The 21,048-nt window shown below is 41.5% G+C and overlaps 1 protein-coding gene across 2 annotated transcripts in view; it reads left to right on the top strand.

Moving 5' to 3' along the window:
- The first annotated feature begins 1,039 nt into the window (after positions 1–1,039).
- TMEM65 (transmembrane protein 65) overlaps positions 1,040–21,048 on the top strand; it is a 30,880-nt gene continuing 10,871 nt past the window's right edge. Inside the window, exons 1-2 of one of the 2 annotated variants that reach the window (XM_053953356.1) lie at positions 1,040–1,470; positions 4,179–4,418. In XM_053953356.1, coding sequence (XP_053809331.1) covers positions 1,152–1,470; positions 4,179–4,418 — 559 coding nt within the window. In that variant the 5' untranslated portion in view covers positions 1,040–1,151. The remainder of the gene's footprint in view (positions 1,471–4,178; positions 4,419–21,048) is intronic. The other variant, XM_053953366.1, reaches the window with a different exon arrangement.

Here is a 21,048-nt window from a genome sequence, read left to right as displayed (position 1 = left end):
GTCTAGGTAAGGCACCTCTGTTTATCATGAGATCTTTGTCTTTATACCAAATGGTAACTCTGCAGCCACAGAAATGGAAAGAAAATGCTTTGTCCAGCAAAGTTAAAACTTTCTGTTTGCCTTCTTCCAAGAAGGCAGCAGATCCCCCTGGCTGAGGAAACCACCTGGATGGACATCAAATAGGTCTGCTACCTTTGGTGTTAAAGAGCTAGAGATATAGCAGTAAATTCTGAGTGCCTTCTGAAGTCACCTTTGTATTAAATGAACGAGGCATAAAATATGTGAGTTCCTTGTAGTTGTGTAGGTTCTTTGCAGTCTAATTACAGTATCTAACACAATTTGAATATAGTGTTTTAACAAAGCAGTGAACAACTGTGGTGGTATTTGTGATATTTGTACAATGGATGGTTTTTGTAGCAGCGAAGCTAAGAGAGGTTCAAAACCAAACCTGATTTTAGAGCAACCTCTATTTCCTCAAGATATAAATTCTGTCCTTAATGTGTTTGGTTTGTTTTTTTTTTGGTTTTGGTTTTTTTTTTTTTTTTTTTTTAATAACTGTTCCGGGTGTGCCAGGTAGACTACCTGCCAATTAATTTAAAAGAAAACAACCGCTATATGCAAGTGAAGTGTACTTAACCTAAAACTGGATGATGCAACACCACAATACTCTAAGGCAAGGGCCTGGAAAACGGAAAGACAAGCGAAACCTCATTTCTGTTGCCCTGCTAAGCTGCTGGAGCCAGGCGCTGCGAGCAGCCCCGTGAGCTCTCAGGCACCACAGCGGAGGGTGTAAGGGAAGGCTTTGGGAAGGAGCGCTGCCCGGGGCCGGCGCCCGGAGGTCGGCGGGTGCTGCCGGCCCGCTCCCCTCAGAGCGGCCGGGCGGGCGCCTGCGCGGGGCCGCCCCTCGGGCCCCTCCCTGCGGCCGAGGCTCCCCGAGCGGAGCGGAGCGGGGCTGGGGCTGGGGCCGGTCCGGGGCGGGGCGGCGCTGGCGCCGCCGCCGCTGCCGCTGCCGCTGCTGGCGGGAGCTCGGCGGGGCGGTGCCTGGCGCGGACCGCCCGGCCCCACCGGCGGAGCAGCCGCGGGAGCGCGGCCCGGGCGACTCGGCCGCGGGCGGTTCTGGCGGCCCGAGCGCCGCGCCCTTCCCCGGCTCCATGTCGGCGTGGCTCGGCCGGGCGGCGCTGCTGCTGGGGCGGCCGGGGGGCCCCGCCGCCGTCCCCTCGTCCTGCCTGGGCTCGCTGCGGGGCCCGCGGTGCTGCTGCCGCCGCCGCCCGGGCAGCCTGCGGGGCGGCGCCGAGGGGCTGCTCCTCCCGCGGGGGTCGCGGGCGCTCGGCACCCACCCCAGGAAGGAGCCGATGGAGGCGCTGAACACAGCGCAGGGGGCCCGCGACTTCATCTATAGCCTGCACTCCACCGAGCGGAGCTGCCTGCTGCGGGAGCTCCACCGCTTCGAGTCCATCGCCATCGCCCAAGGTGAGCCGCGACCCACCCCGAGCCCGGCTGGGGGTGGGAGGGCCGGGCCGGAGCGGGGGCTGAGCCTCTGAAGTTTGGGGGTCCTCCCGCCCTCGGCCAAGCGACTCCTTCGGGCGATTAGGAAACTCCAGCAGGAGGAGGCATGGAGAAGCGCTCGCCCCTGTGTGTTTGCCTAATTGGTATAAATGAGATACACGACCTGAAATTTACTTTCCAGAAGCATCCGCAGCACCTTTGGAACTTAAATTTGCCCAGTGTGGCAAATCCTCGGTGGGTCTGTCATCTCGCCGGGTGTGTCAGAGAGCCACGGGTGGCCATTTTTCGGAATGGGAGTAGGAAAGTGTGTCTCATAAAATCCGCCTGACACCAGGGCAGCAGTAAATTGATTTCAGACCTCTTAAGAGACGCCGGGCTGCTGCTGCGCTGGGAGCTCATTCATGAGTTACACTTCCCCGCACGGAGCCCTGCCGGCGCTGCTTCTTGGAAGTGTCGGTTCTCATTCGGGAAGATGTGTATGTGCTGGGAAGGTTTACAGATGTATCTCTGAACAAAAAGCTATGCAACGCCAATTAAAGTAATTCACAGTGACCCTTCTAGTCTGATCCAACTGTTCTTGCCAACTTCATGCTGTTCCTTAAACAAATCAAAAGCTGACAAAACCAAATCCTCTTAATTACAGCCTCCTTACTTCTAGTTCTGATCCTCAGTTGTAATTTACAATCCCTATTGCAGCGAAGATGATAGCGGGTACTTAAGAGATCAGTGTGCATTTGATCTAGGCCTCTGTGACTTTGATAGTAGCGTGCCCTTGGAAAGGGCATTTCTGTGTCTTGTGGCTCCTCTGTAGATGTCTGGAAAAAAAAAATAGGGTGGCAGAGACCAGATCTGAGGGTCACCCGTAAAAGGCTTTTGTGAAGAGACAGAACCCTTTCAGGTATCCCTTTGATTTTGTTTGTAGCACACTTGCATATGAGCAGCACTAGTGTTTCTAGTCAGAGTGAGAGTAGTTCATTTAAACACCTCATTTTGGGAGCAGCAGCACTTCTGTTTTGCAGACAGTTGAATCAGTTTTATTTGTTTTACAACGCAGAGGGTAGAATGCTTTGAACTGTAAGTTGACAGTAACTTTTGAATACTAACAACTAATACTCTTCCCAAATAATTCCTTCTCAGCATCTGAAGGGTTCTTGCCATGAGGTTTTTGTGTGAGTTTCATCAGTTATTGCTCAGGTTAAACAATGGAACTGTGTACCTGGAGGATTGTGTGGTGGATATCAAAATAAGACTTCAAAATTTCAGTATAGCATCTCAACTTTTATACAGATATAAATCAACAGATGGTCGTATTTAATATCTTGTTGCTCAGATGCTGTTAGTTGTAATGTGAAAGTCTGTTGTGTAAAATGCTGTGACTTTCTGATGATTCAGGATTTAGAAGCAAAGTAACAAAAGCATTTAGACATTAAGTTTGCATTTAGACATTTTACTGCATGGGAGATTATTAGTTGGTTTTAAGTTTATTCCACTAGTGGAAATTGCAATTCATTTGTGCCTGAAACTGTAATCGTTAATCTTGCTGGAGAGATTATTTCAGCAAAATCTCAGCTGTGGGCTTAGTAGCCTCATAGGTAAGGGCTGCATAAAGTGTTGTAGTGCCATCGGACCTCATCCTTGGAGTCAGATTCTTGATCTGCCCACCTAGCTTGATAAGACTTTTTTTTGTAGATAACCCTTTCCATTAGCCAGCTCTATTCATGGGATGTTTTTATCAGACTGGAGCATGGTAACAGCTGTCAGCTTTTACCTACAAGAAATTCTGTTTCTTCATGTGTTATGAAAAAAGAAAAATCATAACTGAAAAGGGCTTCTAGTAAGTCTGTTAAATAGAAATTGGAGAAAAACCCTATCTCGAATTTATTACCCATAGCTGTTTTCTGTAGAGGATTGGTATTGAAAGAATTCAGATTTTGTGTGAAGAAGGGCAGAGAGGTGTTGGATATGTATCATCACTCTTAACACTGTGGAGTGCCAGAAGACGACAAGGTGGATAGAAGGGCTACACTTGAAAGAAAATGAGAGACTTTTCTGAGCTAGATGTTTGTATTCTGTATTTAAAATGCTTTATTATATTTAGAAATATTTTGTGTGGTTGCTCTTTCCTGCTGTTGAAATGGTGACTGTGTAGCAATGACCTGAATAGGTACGCAGGTTGTGAGTAGCAGATGAGGGGAGAGCTATTTGTGCCTTGCTTTCCAGGTACTTTCTCCGATTGACTTGTGTCACTTTTGATCTATACAAATCGTGAGTTCGGTCAAGACAAAACTGTTTTAGAGATGTTGGGTTTCTTATCAATCCTCTTATTCGCTGGCAGCATGCTGTAGCTCCCAGCAGCTGATTCTTTAGCTGAGGTCCCCGGTTGTAGTTTTGTGTTGATTTCCAATGAAAGTGATCCAAACGCAGCCTTCAAATTCTCTTCTTTACTGCTTGTGTAAATTTCCATGTTCTGTTTGAATCTGAAAAATCAGTCTCTCCTTGATCATGAAAATGCCTGTGCAGTTTTGCTGCTGTGCTTAAGCTTGTTTTGTACCTGTGATCTTTTCATAATTCTTTATGGAAAGGGAGGTGTTAGTCCATACCCCTCTTAACACAGTCCTTATTGGGTTAAGTTTTGACCTTCTTCCTTCACTACCTCTTCTGTGCCCTAACAGACCCCATATCAGCTAGGGGAGGCTGTCAGCAATATGGGGAGACCTGGGCACATCAAGAACCAAATGGGGCAAGTTCCTCAGCCCATTCCCAGGCCTACCACCAGAAGGATGCAGTTCCACCAGCTAATTGCCCTAGCACGAAATATGACAGGACACACTGTCTGTGGCCTCCGCTAATGGCAGAGGCTGCGGGGAAACCCATCCTTTGCTGCGGCTGCTACGCTGAAGGACGGTCCTCAGGTAGGTGAGCTGTAGCTGTTACCTGTAAGTTAGGTGAGTCTCTGAAGAATTTTTGAAACTTAAAACATCTGTTTGTGCTGTAGTCACGAAAACTGTAGGTGGGGAGAGGTTTGTGAGTATGTTCCTGCTGGCCATCACCTTGTCACCTGTATTACCTGCAGGTTCATGGATAAGCCAGATACCGGGCACAGGAGGTCGGTTAAGCAGCCTAGCTTATGAATAAACACTGACTGAAATTCTGCTGTTTGTTGTAGTGCTTCAGAAGACTAGAACTCTGTCTGTGAGAATGTGATGGCTGAGAGCTGAAAGCCTGAGTTTAGATGCGTTTTGCATAGTAGAAGCTGGGGGGAAGACTGTGAAACTGAATCTTGATAGAATAGTTCTCAGAAAATATTTTGAAAACTGTCTTGATTTAGACTATAATCTGTATCTTACTATCTTAAAATTTAGTCAAAACATCACTGAGCTGTTCTTCCTGAAGGCAGCTGCAAATCCTTTCTCATCTGGATTTAGTTTTCCTTCTGCATTGAAGTCTTTAAGTATTTTTTTTTTTTTTTCCCTTGGAAAGATGAATAGTGTCCCATTTTCCCAGGAAGAGCTTTGAAACAAAGTTTTTAAATTTTAGCTTGTGTTTCTTGTAAGCATGTCAGTCGCACACAGCCACACTAGATAGCGACGATACATGTGGAATCGAATACAAGTAATTTGTATATTTCTATTTTCATGGTTACAGGAGCGCTGAAGTAGCAAGTAGGCTGGTTGATTTCAAATATAATAGTCCTGCTTTCTTTTTCTAGAAGTGGTGCCCTGTAAACAAGGCTTCAGATAATCATATTTCTCTTGTTTCTTTCTTGCATGATGGAGATGAAAGTGTAAAATCTTTCAGAAAATATGCAGAATGATTTAATGCTTCTGACCTTCTATAGCAATAGTCCATTGACAAAAGTGGCACTAGGAAGAAGATGGAACTTCTTTCTTAAGGAGCTTATATTTAGAGTTTCTACCTTTAGTTTCCAGTGTATGATATGAGATGATTCATGAAAGATGCACTTATAAGCAGTGCAGCAAGCCTGGTAATGAGGGGGGAAAATATTAAAGGGTTTGACTTTAAGTAAGAAATACTAAACTTGGCAATTTTGCTGTGTCTTTATTGCTTCCTAGGGTACTGTTGGTCTTTTATGGGCTGCTTTGCAATATTCTTGAGCCCAGATCTAACTACTTTTCATTAATATTATTAACATAGTGATTATCTAGGGCCTCTAAGAAATCTCAGTCTTGACAGTGAGAGAATCCTTTATTTTCCCATCTTTTGTTGCAAAGATGGGAAAACAATTCCTGTTTTCCTATCTTTCTATGCATACACATAAAATACATATGTATGTGCATATATGATACGTAAAATAGATGGTTTTAGTATATAATGTGTGTACATTGATCACAATTCCTTTAAAGCACCCAGCTGCATTTTATATTTTAAGTGGAAGAAGACTTTTGTGAAATGATCACTAAATGAAAGGTCTTTTGAAGTAGATTTTCTTCTCCCTCTGCCTGGTGAGGTTGTGTATTACCTGGAAAACATGCAAAAACACCATAGCAGTGAGTCTTGACTGGCTTTGTAATTTAATTTGCAAGTTTTGGAGAATGCAGTTTCTAGCTAGATTCTGTTTGAAGGCACTGGGATGTCATACCATTCATGATAATCTGAGATACATAAATAATATGACCCAAACGGGGCATTCTGATAGAAAACTGTTCATATGTAGTAGTGACTTTATCTTGTTTTTGTTTTAAAAAAACCAAAACTGTAGTGTGCAGGTAAAGGGCTCCACCTCCTTGCATTCAGTTGGGCTGACAGCTGGTGCAGAATCTCAGGGAATTCACAAGGCTTTAGCTATTGTTGGGTGAAATCTCATTTGGTGTCAGAAGAAACCTCACTGGCTTATGTTCTGGTGTTAAATTTATGAGCTCCCCAGTTTACTAGAATAGCTTAGGGAGTGTTTGAGCCTATGTGCCTCTAGTTCCACAGCTTTACAAAGAAAAGTTAATTCAAAAGATGCAGTGTCATCAGATGAGTGGATTTCACTGAGGTTTTTAGACACTCTAAACAAGTCTGTGAAAAAGATTCCCTTTTGTTTAATGAGTCAGATGCTTCTTGCTGATATGAGCAAACTGGTTTGGTTTGTTCACCACTGCCATGGTGGTTTAGGACTGCTTGGATTTTAGCACCTCTTTTTGTTAGAACTGAATCTCTGCTAACACAACAAAGCATAATTCCATCCTTCTGGAAGTACTTGTCTTGTTTGAAGAGTGATTTCACAGTGCAGGTGTGAGGTTTGTGGTAAGCACTGCCCTCAGCCTCCTGAACTGGGAGAACAGGAACTGTTCATGCTGTTGAGCTTTGACAGGCACCGTGGCACCTGGTGGGGACAGTTCTCTCTTCCTCTCTCCTTCACAGACCCAGCACATGCAGGTGAATGCCATGCTGTGTGTGGAGCAGTGTCATCTACTTCTCTCTCCCTTGCTGTGACCTAGGTCAATACATTTTTTTAACTCTAGTGTTTGATTGCTATTCTAGGAAAAGGTCTTCTGGCAGACTGCTGGTGAGTGTCTAATTCACAAGTTTGAAGTGCCCTGTCAAGGTGGTAAAATGACAAACCCTTACCAGCCTGCCTTTGTGAGTTCCTTTATGCTCTCGGACCATTGCAGTCTATGCCAGAACTATTACCAATCTCACTGCTGTGTCAAAAATACCAGGTGGTGAAAGAAACACTGTGTTTCAGATGGAAGGATGAGCTACATTTTGCTTTTGAAACTTTTTTTTTTAATATACCCCCCACCTCCTGCCCAGAGTCTTGGCGCTCTCTCATGAAGGCAGAGTGCAGAAGGAAAAGTGCTACTGAGGCTCTATTGATCATTTTCATTAACATCTGAACCTCATGAATCACAGAATCATAGACTATCCTGAGTTTAAAGGAACCCATAAGATTCATCAAGTCCAGGTCCTGGTCTTGCACAGCACACCCCCGAGGATCATACCATGTGCCTGAGAGCATTGCCCAAACTCTTCTTGAGCTCTTGAGGATTGATGCTGTGACCACTTCCCCAGAGAGTCTGTTCCAGTGCCCAACCACCCTCTGGGTGTGAAACTTTTTCCTAATACCCAACTTCAACCTTTGCTGACACAACTTCAGGCCTTTCCCTTGAGTCTGCCACAGACAAGAGATCAGTGTCTGCCCCTCTGCTTCTCTGGGCTGAGTAAGTTTGGGCTGTTCAGCCTGGAGAGCTTTTCTCCAGTTAGGAAGAAATTCTTTACTGTGGGGGTGGTGAGACACTGGCATAAGCTGTCCAAAGAAGCTGTGAGTGCCCCTTTCCTACAAGTGCAGGTTAGATGGGGCTTGAAGCAACTGGGTCTAGTGGAAGGTGTCCCATGGGGTTGGAACTAGATGATCATTAAATCCCTTCAAACCCAGACTGTTAGGTAATTTAGGGGCTGAAGTTTTAATGTCATAAACAAGAAAATTGGTGCATGGTCGCTCATGGTAAAACTATTCTGAAACTGCTCTCTGAAAATGTCAACTGTAACTGTCTACCTTTTAACTACCTGCAGCAAGGTAATGTTTTCTGAAGTTCATGATTTTTCTGTTGTAGTTTGGTTTTCTTCCATATTCTGAAATTTTACTTGCTCATAACTTAAAGCAGGTTCTAGTCTGCTTAAATGCAGAAACATTCTCTTACTTTTTTTGCAGAGAAAACCCTGCAAACAATCAAGTGGAATTGGTGTAAAACCCACAGAAATCCAGTCTTAATATTTCTAAAGGATCTTTTCTTGCTGGTGGATGCTCCAGTATTGATTGGAAGATTTTAAATAATGACTGATTGCTGTTTTGCTTTTGAAAACTCGTTGTAGCATTAAGGTATCCTAAACCACTGGTACCACTGGAGAAGCCAGCAGAGGAGGTAGAGTCACCAGAGACGACCAGTGAATTTGGTACAGTAGAAAAAACCTAAATGGAAAAGTGTGTTTGCTGACATGTGCATTGCATAAGGCCAGCAGGCTGCTAGTTTGACAGACTTCCTGCATGCTTGTTTTGATGCATTTGGCATGTATTGCTGCAAGAAATAGAAGTACACAGTTTTTGTTCGTGTTCATATAAAGCCTTCAGTCTCAAGAATTTCAGCAATTCTCATCTTCAGGTACTTACGCTTAATTTGACCAAGATGTTGCAAGCACAGGTCTTTTGAAACTGCTGCACTATACTCTAGTATAGTGCAGCAGTTAATACTTGGTCAAGTTAATACTTGACCAGAGATTTCAGATGATGCAGCAGCTTCATTTTTTTGAAGCAGGTCAGTATCAGCTACCTTATGCTTTTTTCTTGGAAAGTGATGTGCATTAAATTATGAGGTCCAAATATAATGCAGGAATGATACGATTACTAAAAAAATTTATTTAGTTAGCTGCCTTTGCCCTTTCCTGCCAAAGGTAAAATAAGATTGCTTCAATTAAAATAAAAGATTGCTCCAATTAAAATTTGTTTTTTCTTTTGCATATGTTTCAGCCCCTGATAAATACAAAATATGTATCATGCACAAATATCTTTTATATAATGAATCAGAAAAAAAATCTGATTCTTAAGCCATTGTTCTTCAGCTGTGTCTTTTGTAAAACAGTACATTTTAGAGCTAAAAGGAATCTCTGTCTCCCAATAACTCTCCTGTCCAGTACAAAAGCTGCTTTTGATTCAGGGCTTTTTACGAAGATCACTTGAAATACAGCTTTTACTTAGAGTGCAACTTAAACCCTTGAGAGTGATAGATTCAAAACATTTAGATCTCCCTAGAACAGGCACGAATGAAATAGATAATGTTTATTCTGTGAACACAGAGGTTCTAGTGTGTAACCTCAATTAAAAGAAAAGGAAGTCTGCCGTTTCTCTAAGAAAGAAATTATTTAAAGCTGACTCATTCAACTGAAAGCTCTTAGCTTTAGTCAGCCTCATTTATTATTTAATCAATCCAAATATGAAACTACAGAGGCATCTGTTGTCTCCAGAAAAAAATCCTTTCTAAAAACAACAAGTAAATGGAAAAATAAATATATCATGCAAGCAGAGTACTTAAAGAAGCTGTCTTGGGTGCCTGTGCTGTTGTTGAGATTTTTTTACAAAAATGTCTCATTTTGGGGAAAGTTGGACATGAATACGTGAGCTGCCTTGTGCCTCCCTTCTACTTTATCCTTAAATTAGCACAGTGATATTTCGGATATTCTGAAAGCATGCCTTTTTGTTTCTGTTTTGTTGCTGTGTGTGAGAACTTCCTTTAACAGTGAATGAACATAGAATTTTTGGGATGTGACTAACTCATGCCTGAACACATGGTTCCTCTGAAACATGGGGAGTATTTTAAGGCAAAGCCCACAAAATACTTTTTTCAACCCAGCAGAGTGCATGTTTCATTCAAAACTATGGAATATAAAACCATAGCTGTTTTTTTTCCAGTGTTCATTTACTTAGGATTCTTAGCTATTTATATGCTAATTGTTAATAAAATACCTTCCCTAGCAGCCATAATACATAGTGATACTTGCTATACTTCTCTCCTGCATCAGTTGCCAGTTTCATTTTGTATGTGTGGGCTCATAATATTCATTCATTTTTGGGTATCTTTTGAGTTCTTATTCAATTTTATTTAGACTGAGATACTTTTGGCAAATATTAACAGGTAATTTTTTTAAAATCACATTATTTTCTTTAGATAATAGAAAAGGGAAATAGCAACATATTTAAGACCCTGTATTTTGAGATGGATCATATTCTGTATTAACTCTCCTATCTCTATTAACTGTCCTTAAAGCAGCCATAAGAAGAAGGTGGTTTGTTTTATTATCTCCTACTGCTTGTGTGTAGGGATAAAACCTTTCCTTAATGCTGTTAAAATACTTCATGGCTTTTAGGCATTTCCAGAATTAAAACATGCCTTACTGTTTGGCAGTGATCCTGGTGAAAGGCTCCTGCATGACCTGGGGGAAGGGCACAGCTTTGAAAAATGTTTCTAATTTCAGGAAAAATGGAAAAGTTTGAGATGAAAAGATTTCTACAGTGAGACCAACTTAAACTGAGAGGAGCCAAATACAGTGTCCAGAGTGGCCTGGCCTTAGGTTCCTGAAGCTCACTTCTTGGAGATAGTGTGGGAGCTGTTGTCTGGGCTTCCCAAAACATTCTTAGAAGCCTTGGGGGAGGGTTAGGAGAAGGTCCCTGGTGTGTGATTCTTGTCTGTGCCATGGACAGCTGTCTCTGCTTTGGGTTGTGTTGTCGTATGTAAACTTGTATTGCCACAAAGCTCAGGTCCAAATGCTTACTGGGAGCCAACAATTGCTGCACTTTGACCTGCTACATTTTTCTTTTAGACATTATCAGTTTCTGGTTATTGTACTGGTTATTTGTAACTTTTTAAATTATTTGCACTTGATAGCGTTTGATTTTGTGCAGTGATCTATCCCTTAGTGCTGGCCAGTTTGCTGTAACTTATCTTACACTAAGGGTATGAATCATCAGTCTCCATGAGGATATTATTCCATCTTTCATAATAATCTGAATTGGGAGAAACTGTGGTTTTTTGCTTTATTTAATTTTGTGGAAGACTGGAGAAAAATGTGCATGGAACAAACCAATTTCTTTAGCCAGCTGCCCTTTCAAATACCATCAGCTTGTATTTTCAGATTACAGATAACCTCTTGATCCAGTTGTTTCTTTGCTTCAGTTCTGGTAACAGGCTGATTTTCACAAAGTGCAAGTAAAGCTTTGATGTTACAAATGTAAAATTAACTGTTTTGCTCACTAATGAGATTTAACAATTTCCAGCCATATTGTCTGATAAAGGTTTTCACCATAAAGAAGAGATGGGAGAACAGCTTGAAATCCACCACTCCTTCCACAATTTCATTATCTATTTATATTATTTTATGGAGTAAAGTAAATCAAGTAAATAGGTAGCGGCAAAAGTGACAGTCCTGTTACAAATAATCAGCCTGGTGACCTTTTCCTCTTGCAAATATTCAACAGACTTCTTCTGATTCAGTGTCCCTTTCCCTGAACAGAAGAAATAAGCCAATGTGCAGTTGAGTTCTGATAAATCACAAATGGCCCAGGCTGAAAAAGACTGTTCTTACTGGGAATTATATGTGACCTTTTATAAGTTTTTTACTTTTTTATTGGATCTGGTTTACAAAAAGAAAAAAAAAAGTCTGGATTTGTAAAGTTTTCACTGTTGGATTACATCTCAGGAACCTATTGTGTCTACCTCTTTTCCATGCTTACATCAGTTTTTGCAGTTGCATATTACTATGGCTGAATTTTACTGTGATTTATGTCTGATCCTGTGTTAAAAGCTCAGTTTAAAAAAAAAGCTCACTTTAATTACTTTTCCCAGCCATAGAGAAAAAGCATTCTCTGGGTTTCCCACAGTGGGTAAGAGCAGGCCTGGATGAGCTGTGGATGAGGTGATGTGTAGTAGATGTGACTTGGCCATATGGGTGTGGATTTACTGCTGGCTTCACCTGTGTTGTTGTAAAGAGTGTTCTTTCCCTGTCCCAAAAAACCTCTGGGTATGAAAGTCTCAATTCTGCTTCCCATGGTCCCTCTGGAGGTCTTCTCTGGGCCTGGCTGTGTACCTGACTGAGAACAAGTGCCAGAATAAAGGAGAAGTCCCAAATATGTGATCAGGAGGGAATTTAGAAACAGGAGGAAAAGTATCAAATCACCCTTGCAGTAACAACGTGACTTCAGATCAGTTCAGGGTGCAGTTTTGTATTTGACCTAAGGTTCTGCCTTTCTGTTTTCTCATGGGAAGGGCCAGGAGGGTTTTTGTGCCTCAGGCAGGAGTCTGTTCTGGGATCTCTGTGTCGCTAACAGCACGCATGACTTGCACTAGTGAGCAATACTGGTTTCATCTCCCAGGTTATCTTTGCAGTTTTGGCAACTACTTGCAATTATATTTTTGTAACATTTGTCTCGTGCCTAGGAAGGGAGCTGTCTCTCCTCTCCCTTCCTCTGGCTGTCTATTCAGGATTAGTCATGGTAGTCTGAGTGGCTGCCCCCCACATCACACAGTACTTTGCTTCAGCACTGCAAAAAGCAACCTCAGCCTGAATCCATCCCCTTCTTTGCTGCTGGAAAAGGGGCTGTGTAAACATTGCACATATTTTGGAGAAGCAGAGGGAGAAGAGAATGAGGGAGGGAAGGATGCTGGAGGCATACTGTGATCAGTCTCCATTGCACAGCGTGAAAAGCTACAGGGTTGCATATTTCATTAAAATCTCCAGTAAACAGTGGCATTGCAGTATGTCACTGAGGTGGGCAGTGCCACAGCATGCTTTCCATTGCTATGGGGAGAAGTGTTAAATACATTAGATTCCATATTTCCTTTCCTGTGGAAAACAAAACAGGCTTCTGTATGCAGAAAACTCTGAGCTGAGGATTTGTATTTGTACTTCACTAATTCTCAAGCTGATTAGGAGAACTGGAGGTGAAGGGTGTAATTTCAACACTCAGGATTCTGCTGCCTGCTTACAGTGAAGTTGTGACGAAAGAACAGGTTAAAAAAACCTGTCAGCAGAAAAGGGGAAATATGTTTTGTTTTTTGTTGAAAAATAAAAACTGTCCTAAGTAACAAAACTGTGTGTTTCATAAACTGGCATTGGGTACGTTCTGGGAAGGTGAAGAAGCATTGGGATTAAATAGATGGACCAGATGTGTAGCTCTTCATAGAGCAGAGGTCCTGAAGCAGCTTTCGAGGGAGTGTGTGCACAGCTGGCACTTGCAGGGGTGTGACAGGAACTGAAGCTTGCATTGGCTCTGCAGCTGAAGCACTTGCGATTGAATCCTCCTGAGAGAGGCCTCATGCTTGCCAGAGGCTGGAGAAACACTGACCAGGAGAAGGCTGTTCCTTTTTTTGTTTTGCAGAATAAAGGCAATTGATTGAAAGAATAAAAAGTGAGCTTCATCAGAACTGTTCACTTCTAGGAAGAGTAGAACACAGTAGCCTTTGTCTTCTGCTTCTTCCTTCTGTAACTTTATTTGCAAAACTTTCAAAATATTTCAGATAATTTTTGTGAACAAAGTGAGTTTTTTATTAGAACTTAAAATTCACGTGCAGAATAAATTATTACATAATGCAGCTGCATAACAACCCAGTAGATATTTCATAATCTTATAAAATAAAAGCTAAAAGAAAATATTTTAAGGTGAAGTTTCATGTGATTTGATCTGTTTTTATATTATAATCATTCCTTCAGCTATTTGCCAGAGACAGCAGTCATTGCAGCTTGATTTTGACTATGCAGGGAGTCAGATGGGGGAGTCAGACTATTTTCTCAAATGAAGTTTTGCTAAGTTATATGGGGAAGGGAAGAGGGTATCAAAGTGATGAATTTACTGCACTACCTCTAGCAGCAGGTGAAGAGTTCAGAATAACTTAATTCCTACTGCATTCTGTATTCATTAGGCATTTATATATAGAGAGGCACAAATTACTTGAGTGTAATTTATGGCTGGAACTTAAATTGTCAGTGGTTTCCTATGGTGTTCCTTTTGCTGACAGGAATGATTAGATTCTTAAGGACTTCAAGGCAGCTCATAGTTTTGTCTTTAATGCCCCTATGCAATGAAAAATTAGGAGGAATGTCATTACACTTAGTATGAATCTGTAACAAAATGTTTGACAATCATTAAGTTTATCAGTCCTCTCTCTCTTATTTTGGGTTGCTTTATTAAATCTGAGACAGATGAAAAGCAATAAACTCCACATGCATTTAAAGTTATTTCAGACAGAAGCTTATGTCTGCAGTTGTATTTGCTTCCAAGGTCGCGCTCAGGCAGGGAACGGAACTTTCTGCTTACAAGAGGGCTGGTACTGAGTGGTATGTGATTTAATAGCAGTTTGTCTTCAACTCTCTGTAAAGATTGTAGTCGAGTTTTCTCAAAGGAAAAGATTAATCCCACCAAACATATTCTACGAGCCAGCACACCCCCCTGCCTGATGCTGCTGTGCTGCTGCAGCTGCCTGAGGTGGTGGTGGCTGTGGGAAGGGTTGTTGCTGTCTGAGTGCAGGTACTGCTGGTGCCAGGGGCTGTGGGAAGCACAGCTGTGGCTGAGGCACAAGCCCTTTGTGTTATTACACTCTCTCAGTTTTGTGCCAGGGCAGCAGAAGAGGGAGTGTTCTGGTTCCCCTGTGTTCTGCACAAGCTGTTGTCACTGAGCTGTCTCCTGTAAGGTGTTCTGCTGCTGGCTGCAGGTATCAGACCTGGCCTTGAAAGCCAAAGCTGCTCCCTGTTCTTAAAACCGCTTTCCCACTGGCTTTCTTTCCTGGGGAAAGGAATACAGCTTTGTGCAGGATGGGAAAGGGCACAAGGGAGAGGAGGAGCAGGAATAAACAAGCTTGTCTCTTGCCAGCTTTTCAGATTTCTTGTTAAAGCAGGGCCTGGGGGGAACATAAATGAATAAAGGATATTGTACATATAACTCCCTAGATATTTCATGAGCTCTCATGTTTAGACATCAATGCTGCCTAACACAACTCTATTTAAAGGTGATGAAAGTTCTCTAGTAGATCAGATCTCTGATTGTGCACAGAGTGCTGATAATTTTTGTTAACAAATCTTATGTGGTGTCCCATAGAATTGCTTTGCTTGTCCTTTTACAGGAATGTATTGCACTGTGATAACCATGCACAGATACCATGGTCTTGTTTCCAGTTCAGCACTCTTGCTGTGCTGGTGCTCTGCTCAACTGCAGACCCATGAAATGATGGCTAAATCCCTGCCTTGAATGAGAGGGGCCCAAGAAAAAAACTTACTGACAGAGAAATGCCAAAACCTCACCTTCTGAAACAGTAAAATGAATATATTTGGATGACACTAATTCCACTCGGTTAGTCAGAAGGACTCATCTGGTCTTTTTCCAAATCTAGTGGAGAGGTTGTTAATAATCCCAGGCAAAGACTCATTGATCCAAAATGCTATGCCACTGGGAGATGTCTGTCCTTTGACTCCCAAGAACTCCTTGCAGTCCTCAAGCATTGAAATAGAGAGGGTGAGGAGGCAAGGCAGAGCCAGCCTCCTCTTGGCAGGATGAGTATTTCATTTTTTGAGGCAGAGAATTGGCAGCTCTCAAGTACCACCTTTTTTTTTTTTTTTTTTTTTTTTTTTTTTTTTTTTTTTTATTATAATATAACCATTTACTTCTGGAACACCGATCTCATTATTGTTCCTGTTTGCTCTCCTATCAGTTTGACTACATTCCTGGCACTTTTATGCAAACACTTCAGCTGTTTTTCTGATATTTTCTATTTCTCTCTAAAGGAGACAGCTCAAACTCTATTTCTGTCCTTATGCTGCATCTCTGTTACAAGCTGCAAGTCCTTTCTGTGTTGTCATCACTTTAGCTGATTAACCCCCTTGAATTTCGAGGCAATCATCTTAAGTCTAACTTTTTTTTTCCAGCTGTGGTTTGAGACCTTTTTTAAGCAAACCACTGCAAATACTATTTTGTCATGAACCTACTTGAGTGGAAATGCTGACCTTCAAATTTATAAGGCACTGATGGAGATGGGGATTAGATCAAGGATAAAACCCTCTTAATGATGAGAACAGTGATTTGAGCCTCTGGGTACCTGTTTGCATTTCATGTTTTCTCCTACATTTCCAGATGGGGTTTCCACCTTAGGTCTCTCTGTTTTGTCAAGCATCTTTAAAAGGATATGAATGCTGAGCCTCATTTTTGGAAAGGATAATAGGATAAGTGTATTGTATACTCACTATAGAGGATCACAGGAGTGAACTAAGCCTGAAGTCACTACTGGGGTTTGTTCTGAATGGAATTGATTGGCCAGGGAGCACACTGCATTCCTGCTAAGCTTGTTCAAGCCCTTTGTTCAGTGGATCTAACAAAAGTTTCAAATAAAGGTGATACTCTCCTGCTACTTCAAGGTTTTTCAGGGAGGGTGATGCAACATGATTGCTGTGTAATTCTCGTTACAGGGAATATTAAAAAAAACTGTCCTATTTCTATTTATGTCCAAACAAATATTCTGCACAGTTACATTCTCCAGTGTAGTAGAGAAATTTTCTGTCACCCTCTCTGTCTATTTGTACCAGAGCTTTGCCCAGCTTTCCCTCTGCTGGGCATGTGACTGAAGAGGCTGACAGCCAGGTTTATATTTAGCACTGCACAAGTCAGCCTCCTTTCATGCCTTAATTGCTGTAGTAACAGGAAACCACTTGTAAGTTATAACAAATGATGCAGAATTTTTCTTTTCATGTCAACTCGTGAATTGTTTCCCCGTCTGGAATACTAAGGGAACCCAACCGAAGATCAATGGGACAAGATTTTTCGATTTTGCTAGATTGCAGTTTTGGTGAAAACATTGAGGAAGAGCAGAGGAAGAAAAAAGGATAATGAGGAGGTGCCTTATGAGCTTATTCTATTAATGAGCTCATACATCAGAGTCAGAAATTGCTTTTGAGGATCCATCTCTGAACAAAGTAATAACACAGCTCATTTTTAGGCTCCAGTCCAGAATTTTGGTTGTATAGATCCTCTCATGAACTCATGTGCAAAGTACATCTTTTTGGTAGACACAACAATTGTTCTGATTTCTTGTTCTGTGTAAGTAATGTTTTTGCAGTTTCAGTGATGTGTCTGAAGGATTAGCTGAAATGATCTGGACAGGCTTTTTGGAGGAAACAGATTGATGAATTCAAGACAAAACTCTCTGTAACTTCTAGATTGCATGCATTTGGAGCCTAAAATGATGTTATAATAGATCTAGATTATTAATATTTATTGTATTCCTCTTCTTGATACTCATTGTTTAATAATTAATTTAAGCAATTCAGTCACTATTTAAAAATCTATAAAACACTTCTCATATTTTTCTCTCAGATATGGCAATACTCAGCCGAAGCAAGTATTTTCCTAGGGTAGCTCTGGCAGTAGTACCTGCATTCAGTGTTAGTGTTTCCTGCCCCTGGGTGACAGTAGCAGATTTAGCTATAAAATTTTATAGTGGTGTTAGCTGTAATTCAGATCAAACATAATACATGCCTTTAGGCTTGCCTAAAGAATGCCAGTTCTTAAAAAATTGATTATTCAGAAACTGGTGATGACAACTTGCTGGGTTTTGATTATTTTTTTTTTTAATAAATGCACTCCCATTACCTGTTAGTCAGTTGTGGTGAGTTTGTCAGCTAAGAATAATAATTCTAAAACTAAATTGCAAGTACTTGGCTACAATTGGCAGAGTGGCTTTAACTTGCTGGTTTTGGACCAAGTTGTGGATGTTGGTATTATTTATGTTGAGGGTTTTATATTTTACTTCTTCACCCCCATGCTCTCCCCACCCCCCGGTTTCTAACTATTTTTAAAAATATTTTTTTTAATATTTTATATTAAAATTACAATTTTTAAATTTTTTATTGTTTTACCTAATTTTTTTTTTAAATTGAGAAAAAGATGGTAGTATAAATTTTAAAAATATCAAGAACAGATTTAAGAAGCAGTAAATGTTTTTCTGCTTCCCAGACTTTGCTAATTCAGGGCTCGTGACATGTATTGCACTTGAACCTTGGTTTATAACCTCATTTATGGTAATGAATGTCAGTTAGAAAGTAGCAATTCCTCACTGCACCATTTCATTTTATTCCTTCTGCAATAAGATGAATTCTGTGTCTTTACTGAGTGCTGTGATGCAGGATGAGCTGGTGAATGGCCATTGTGAAATGCAATTCTGGAGTACTTTAGAGTTGGTTTCTTTTTTCTCCAGACATTTAAACTCTGAATCATTTGATTTTGACTGAATTGAGCTCTTTAAAGAGGGTTTTGCAATTTAGATTTTTGTTTTTCCTTTGCTGTACTCTCTGAATATTTTTATTCTCATTTTTTGCTGAGTCTCAAAAATTCAAATAGTCAGAACAACTTCCTATGGATACCCTATGCTGAAATACATTTTGCTATCTAGAGTTTTAAAAAATTTGTTTTAAGAAATTTTTTGGCTCTCAGTGCTTTCATATCTTGCAGAATTTTAACGTATGTTATGCTTTAAAAAGGTGATAGTGGAAGTGATTCTGTAAAAAGGTTTTTGGCTTTCATGCCACAGTGGTTGGGCGTTTTTTTCTGCTTTAATTTTTTTTTCCTTTCTCATGTCCCAGCTTTAGACCAATCTTTGGCCTCTGCAAGTAGAGCTGAGCTTTCCTGCAGTGGGCAGTGCTCTGTACCTGGCAGAGGCAGAGCATCAGTTGTCAGAGAAGTTGCCTTTGTTCTTTAAAGCTTTGTTTTGGTGCTCCAGAGGGGACAGCTTTTCCCATGAGCCTGGTCCTGCAGGTACCATGTGAGAAGCTCCTGAGCCCCCTGGTCTGACTTGGCCCTGCTCTGTACTGGGGGAATGAGATGCTCTCTCAGGCTCTGTCCTGGCTCAGGCAGAGAGGGAGCTGCCCTGTCCAGACCATGCGCAGGGCTCACCAGCACTTCATCTGGCTGACTTCTCCCTGTCTCATTAATATATGTGTAATCACAGATTGTTTTCACAGATCAATTTTTATCTTGATGATGAGGGAAGCTGTAAACCAGACATGCTTCCACATGAGTTTACAAGACTCTCTTTTATAAAATAAAGTTCTTGCATGTGCAGTAGGAAGATGCCATTACTGGCATGAGCTCCCTATGGCTGATCAGGAGCAGTCTGGTCTCCAGAGCATGGTGCCACCATGCTGTCCCCAGTGACTCTCTTGCAACTTCTGTCCTGATAGTGTTGAAGGACTGCTTGATAAAATGCCTATTTAGCAGGAATCCCATGCTACTGAAACAGATTATGTCAATGATTAAGTAATTTTTGTTTATATTTGATCCCCTGGTATTTCCCTCTATCTTTCACTGACTTGTCTTTCCTCTAACCTTGAAGTAGCATCCCCCAGCCTCCCTTCTTTTAGAAACATCCCAAGGTAGTCCTTGGTGTATGTTTAGAAGGAGGAGCTGATGTTCTTTCTAGTTATTGTAACGTGGAACTCTCGTTATGCCTAGACGCAAGACATTTTTATTTCTTTTTCCTTCTACCAAACACCCTTAATTCTTCCTTTTGGTGCTAAGTTTCTGAAAATCAAATATTCACTGGGGTTTTTAGCTTTTTTTAATAGCAGTCTAGCTAGACTGAGTAGAGTGTAATTGTGTAGACTGACAGGTGCTATCAAACTCAGTTGTAGTTAAATCCAGGGAGCTGATGTTCTAGAGCTTTGTAATATTTTGTGACAAGCTGAATAGTCTTTTGTATTCTGTATTGATACCCAAAATAGATTGAAATTATCTAATCTAACTGGCTGTCATAATCAGGGAAAACTATGAAAAGATGTCTTTCTCAGAGGTAGAGTGTTTCCTGGAAATGTGTTTATATTGTTACAGTTTCTTATCACAAAATCCTTTATATGGAGACCTAGATCTAGAAACTAGATGGGCACTGCAGCAAGGGTGGTTTCAGTGGCAGTGCCACAGGAAGCCCAGGAACCACAGTGGTTGGTGTGAGGGCTTCCTATCAGAGCAGAAAGCCATGGAGGGCAGCACTCTGTGACCTCCTGTGCTTGTGTTCGGTTTGGGGTTTTTATTCTCTCCCTGGCATTCAGCAGGATGGAGCAAATGAGTTTAGGGAAGCTTCATCAGGAATGTGGCAGTGTTGACTCAGGTTGCCTGGCCACCCTCAGGGCATCTGGAGCTTTTGGAAACACTGGCCTCAGCTAATCTCTTTGTTTCATGGTGGCTCCGGTTTTCCCCAGTGTTGTGGAAATTTACTGTCTCTGAGAAGAGACTGCCCAAAGGGCAGTACTGGTGTGTACAGATAGTTCTTTCTCTGTCCGCTCTTCTGTAAAAGATCTGCTTAAGCTGTGAGAACAGGAGACCATATGAAAGTCGGTCCCGTCCCCAGTCCCATTCACCCTGAACACACTGAAAATTTTGGTCTGAAGTTTTCTTGCTGTCAATACTCAAGGCTTCAGAAGATTGACTCTCACAGGGGCCCCTTCTCTTTACCATGTTCCTCTTCCAGCCTGAGCTTTGAATCTGTGGATTCCTTGGCATTTTCTAGAGGAGAGCAAAGTAATCTTTATTTCTGTAGTATTTGGGCTATACTTGTCCCATTTGCATGGTAAGTACATCTGGTGTTTGTAGAGCTTAGGTAGTGTTTATATTGGGCAGAGGGAGGAAGCACCTCTTCAGTAACTGCTAGAGCTTGGAAGTGTTAAAGTCCTTCAATTAGTGAAATTGTTTTGGAAGTCAGTGTCCTGGTTGGCTGAATACTGGTATTATGATCTAACGTTTTTTCCTCAAAGGTACTTTAAGTGAATATTTTTGTTTCTTCCTTAAAATAGCTTTGAATATAAGAGAGACTTGGATGCAAGAATTCTCACTCTGGTCTGCAGTGCTGACACATAGGCTCAAATTAATCACACTCTGTGTTTGCAGCACTGTCTTTCCATGTACTTGTCTTCCCAAGTACAGTTTGAATACTCGAGTGTTGTAGGTTCCATGTTTTGTCATTTTTAACCTTTATCTGTAGAAGTTACCTCAGCAGAAGTATGGAAGCAACTAATCTC

Source organism: Vidua chalybeata, chromosome 1 (assembly GCF_026979565.1).
Source record: "Vidua chalybeata isolate OUT-0048 chromosome 1, bVidCha1 merged haplotype, whole genome shotgun sequence".
Classification (NCBI taxonomy): domain Eukaryota; kingdom Metazoa; phylum Chordata; class Aves; order Passeriformes; family Viduidae; genus Vidua; species Vidua chalybeata.
Note: the sequence above shows the minus strand (reverse complement) of the source record. Positions and strands in the feature narration are given on the sequence as shown.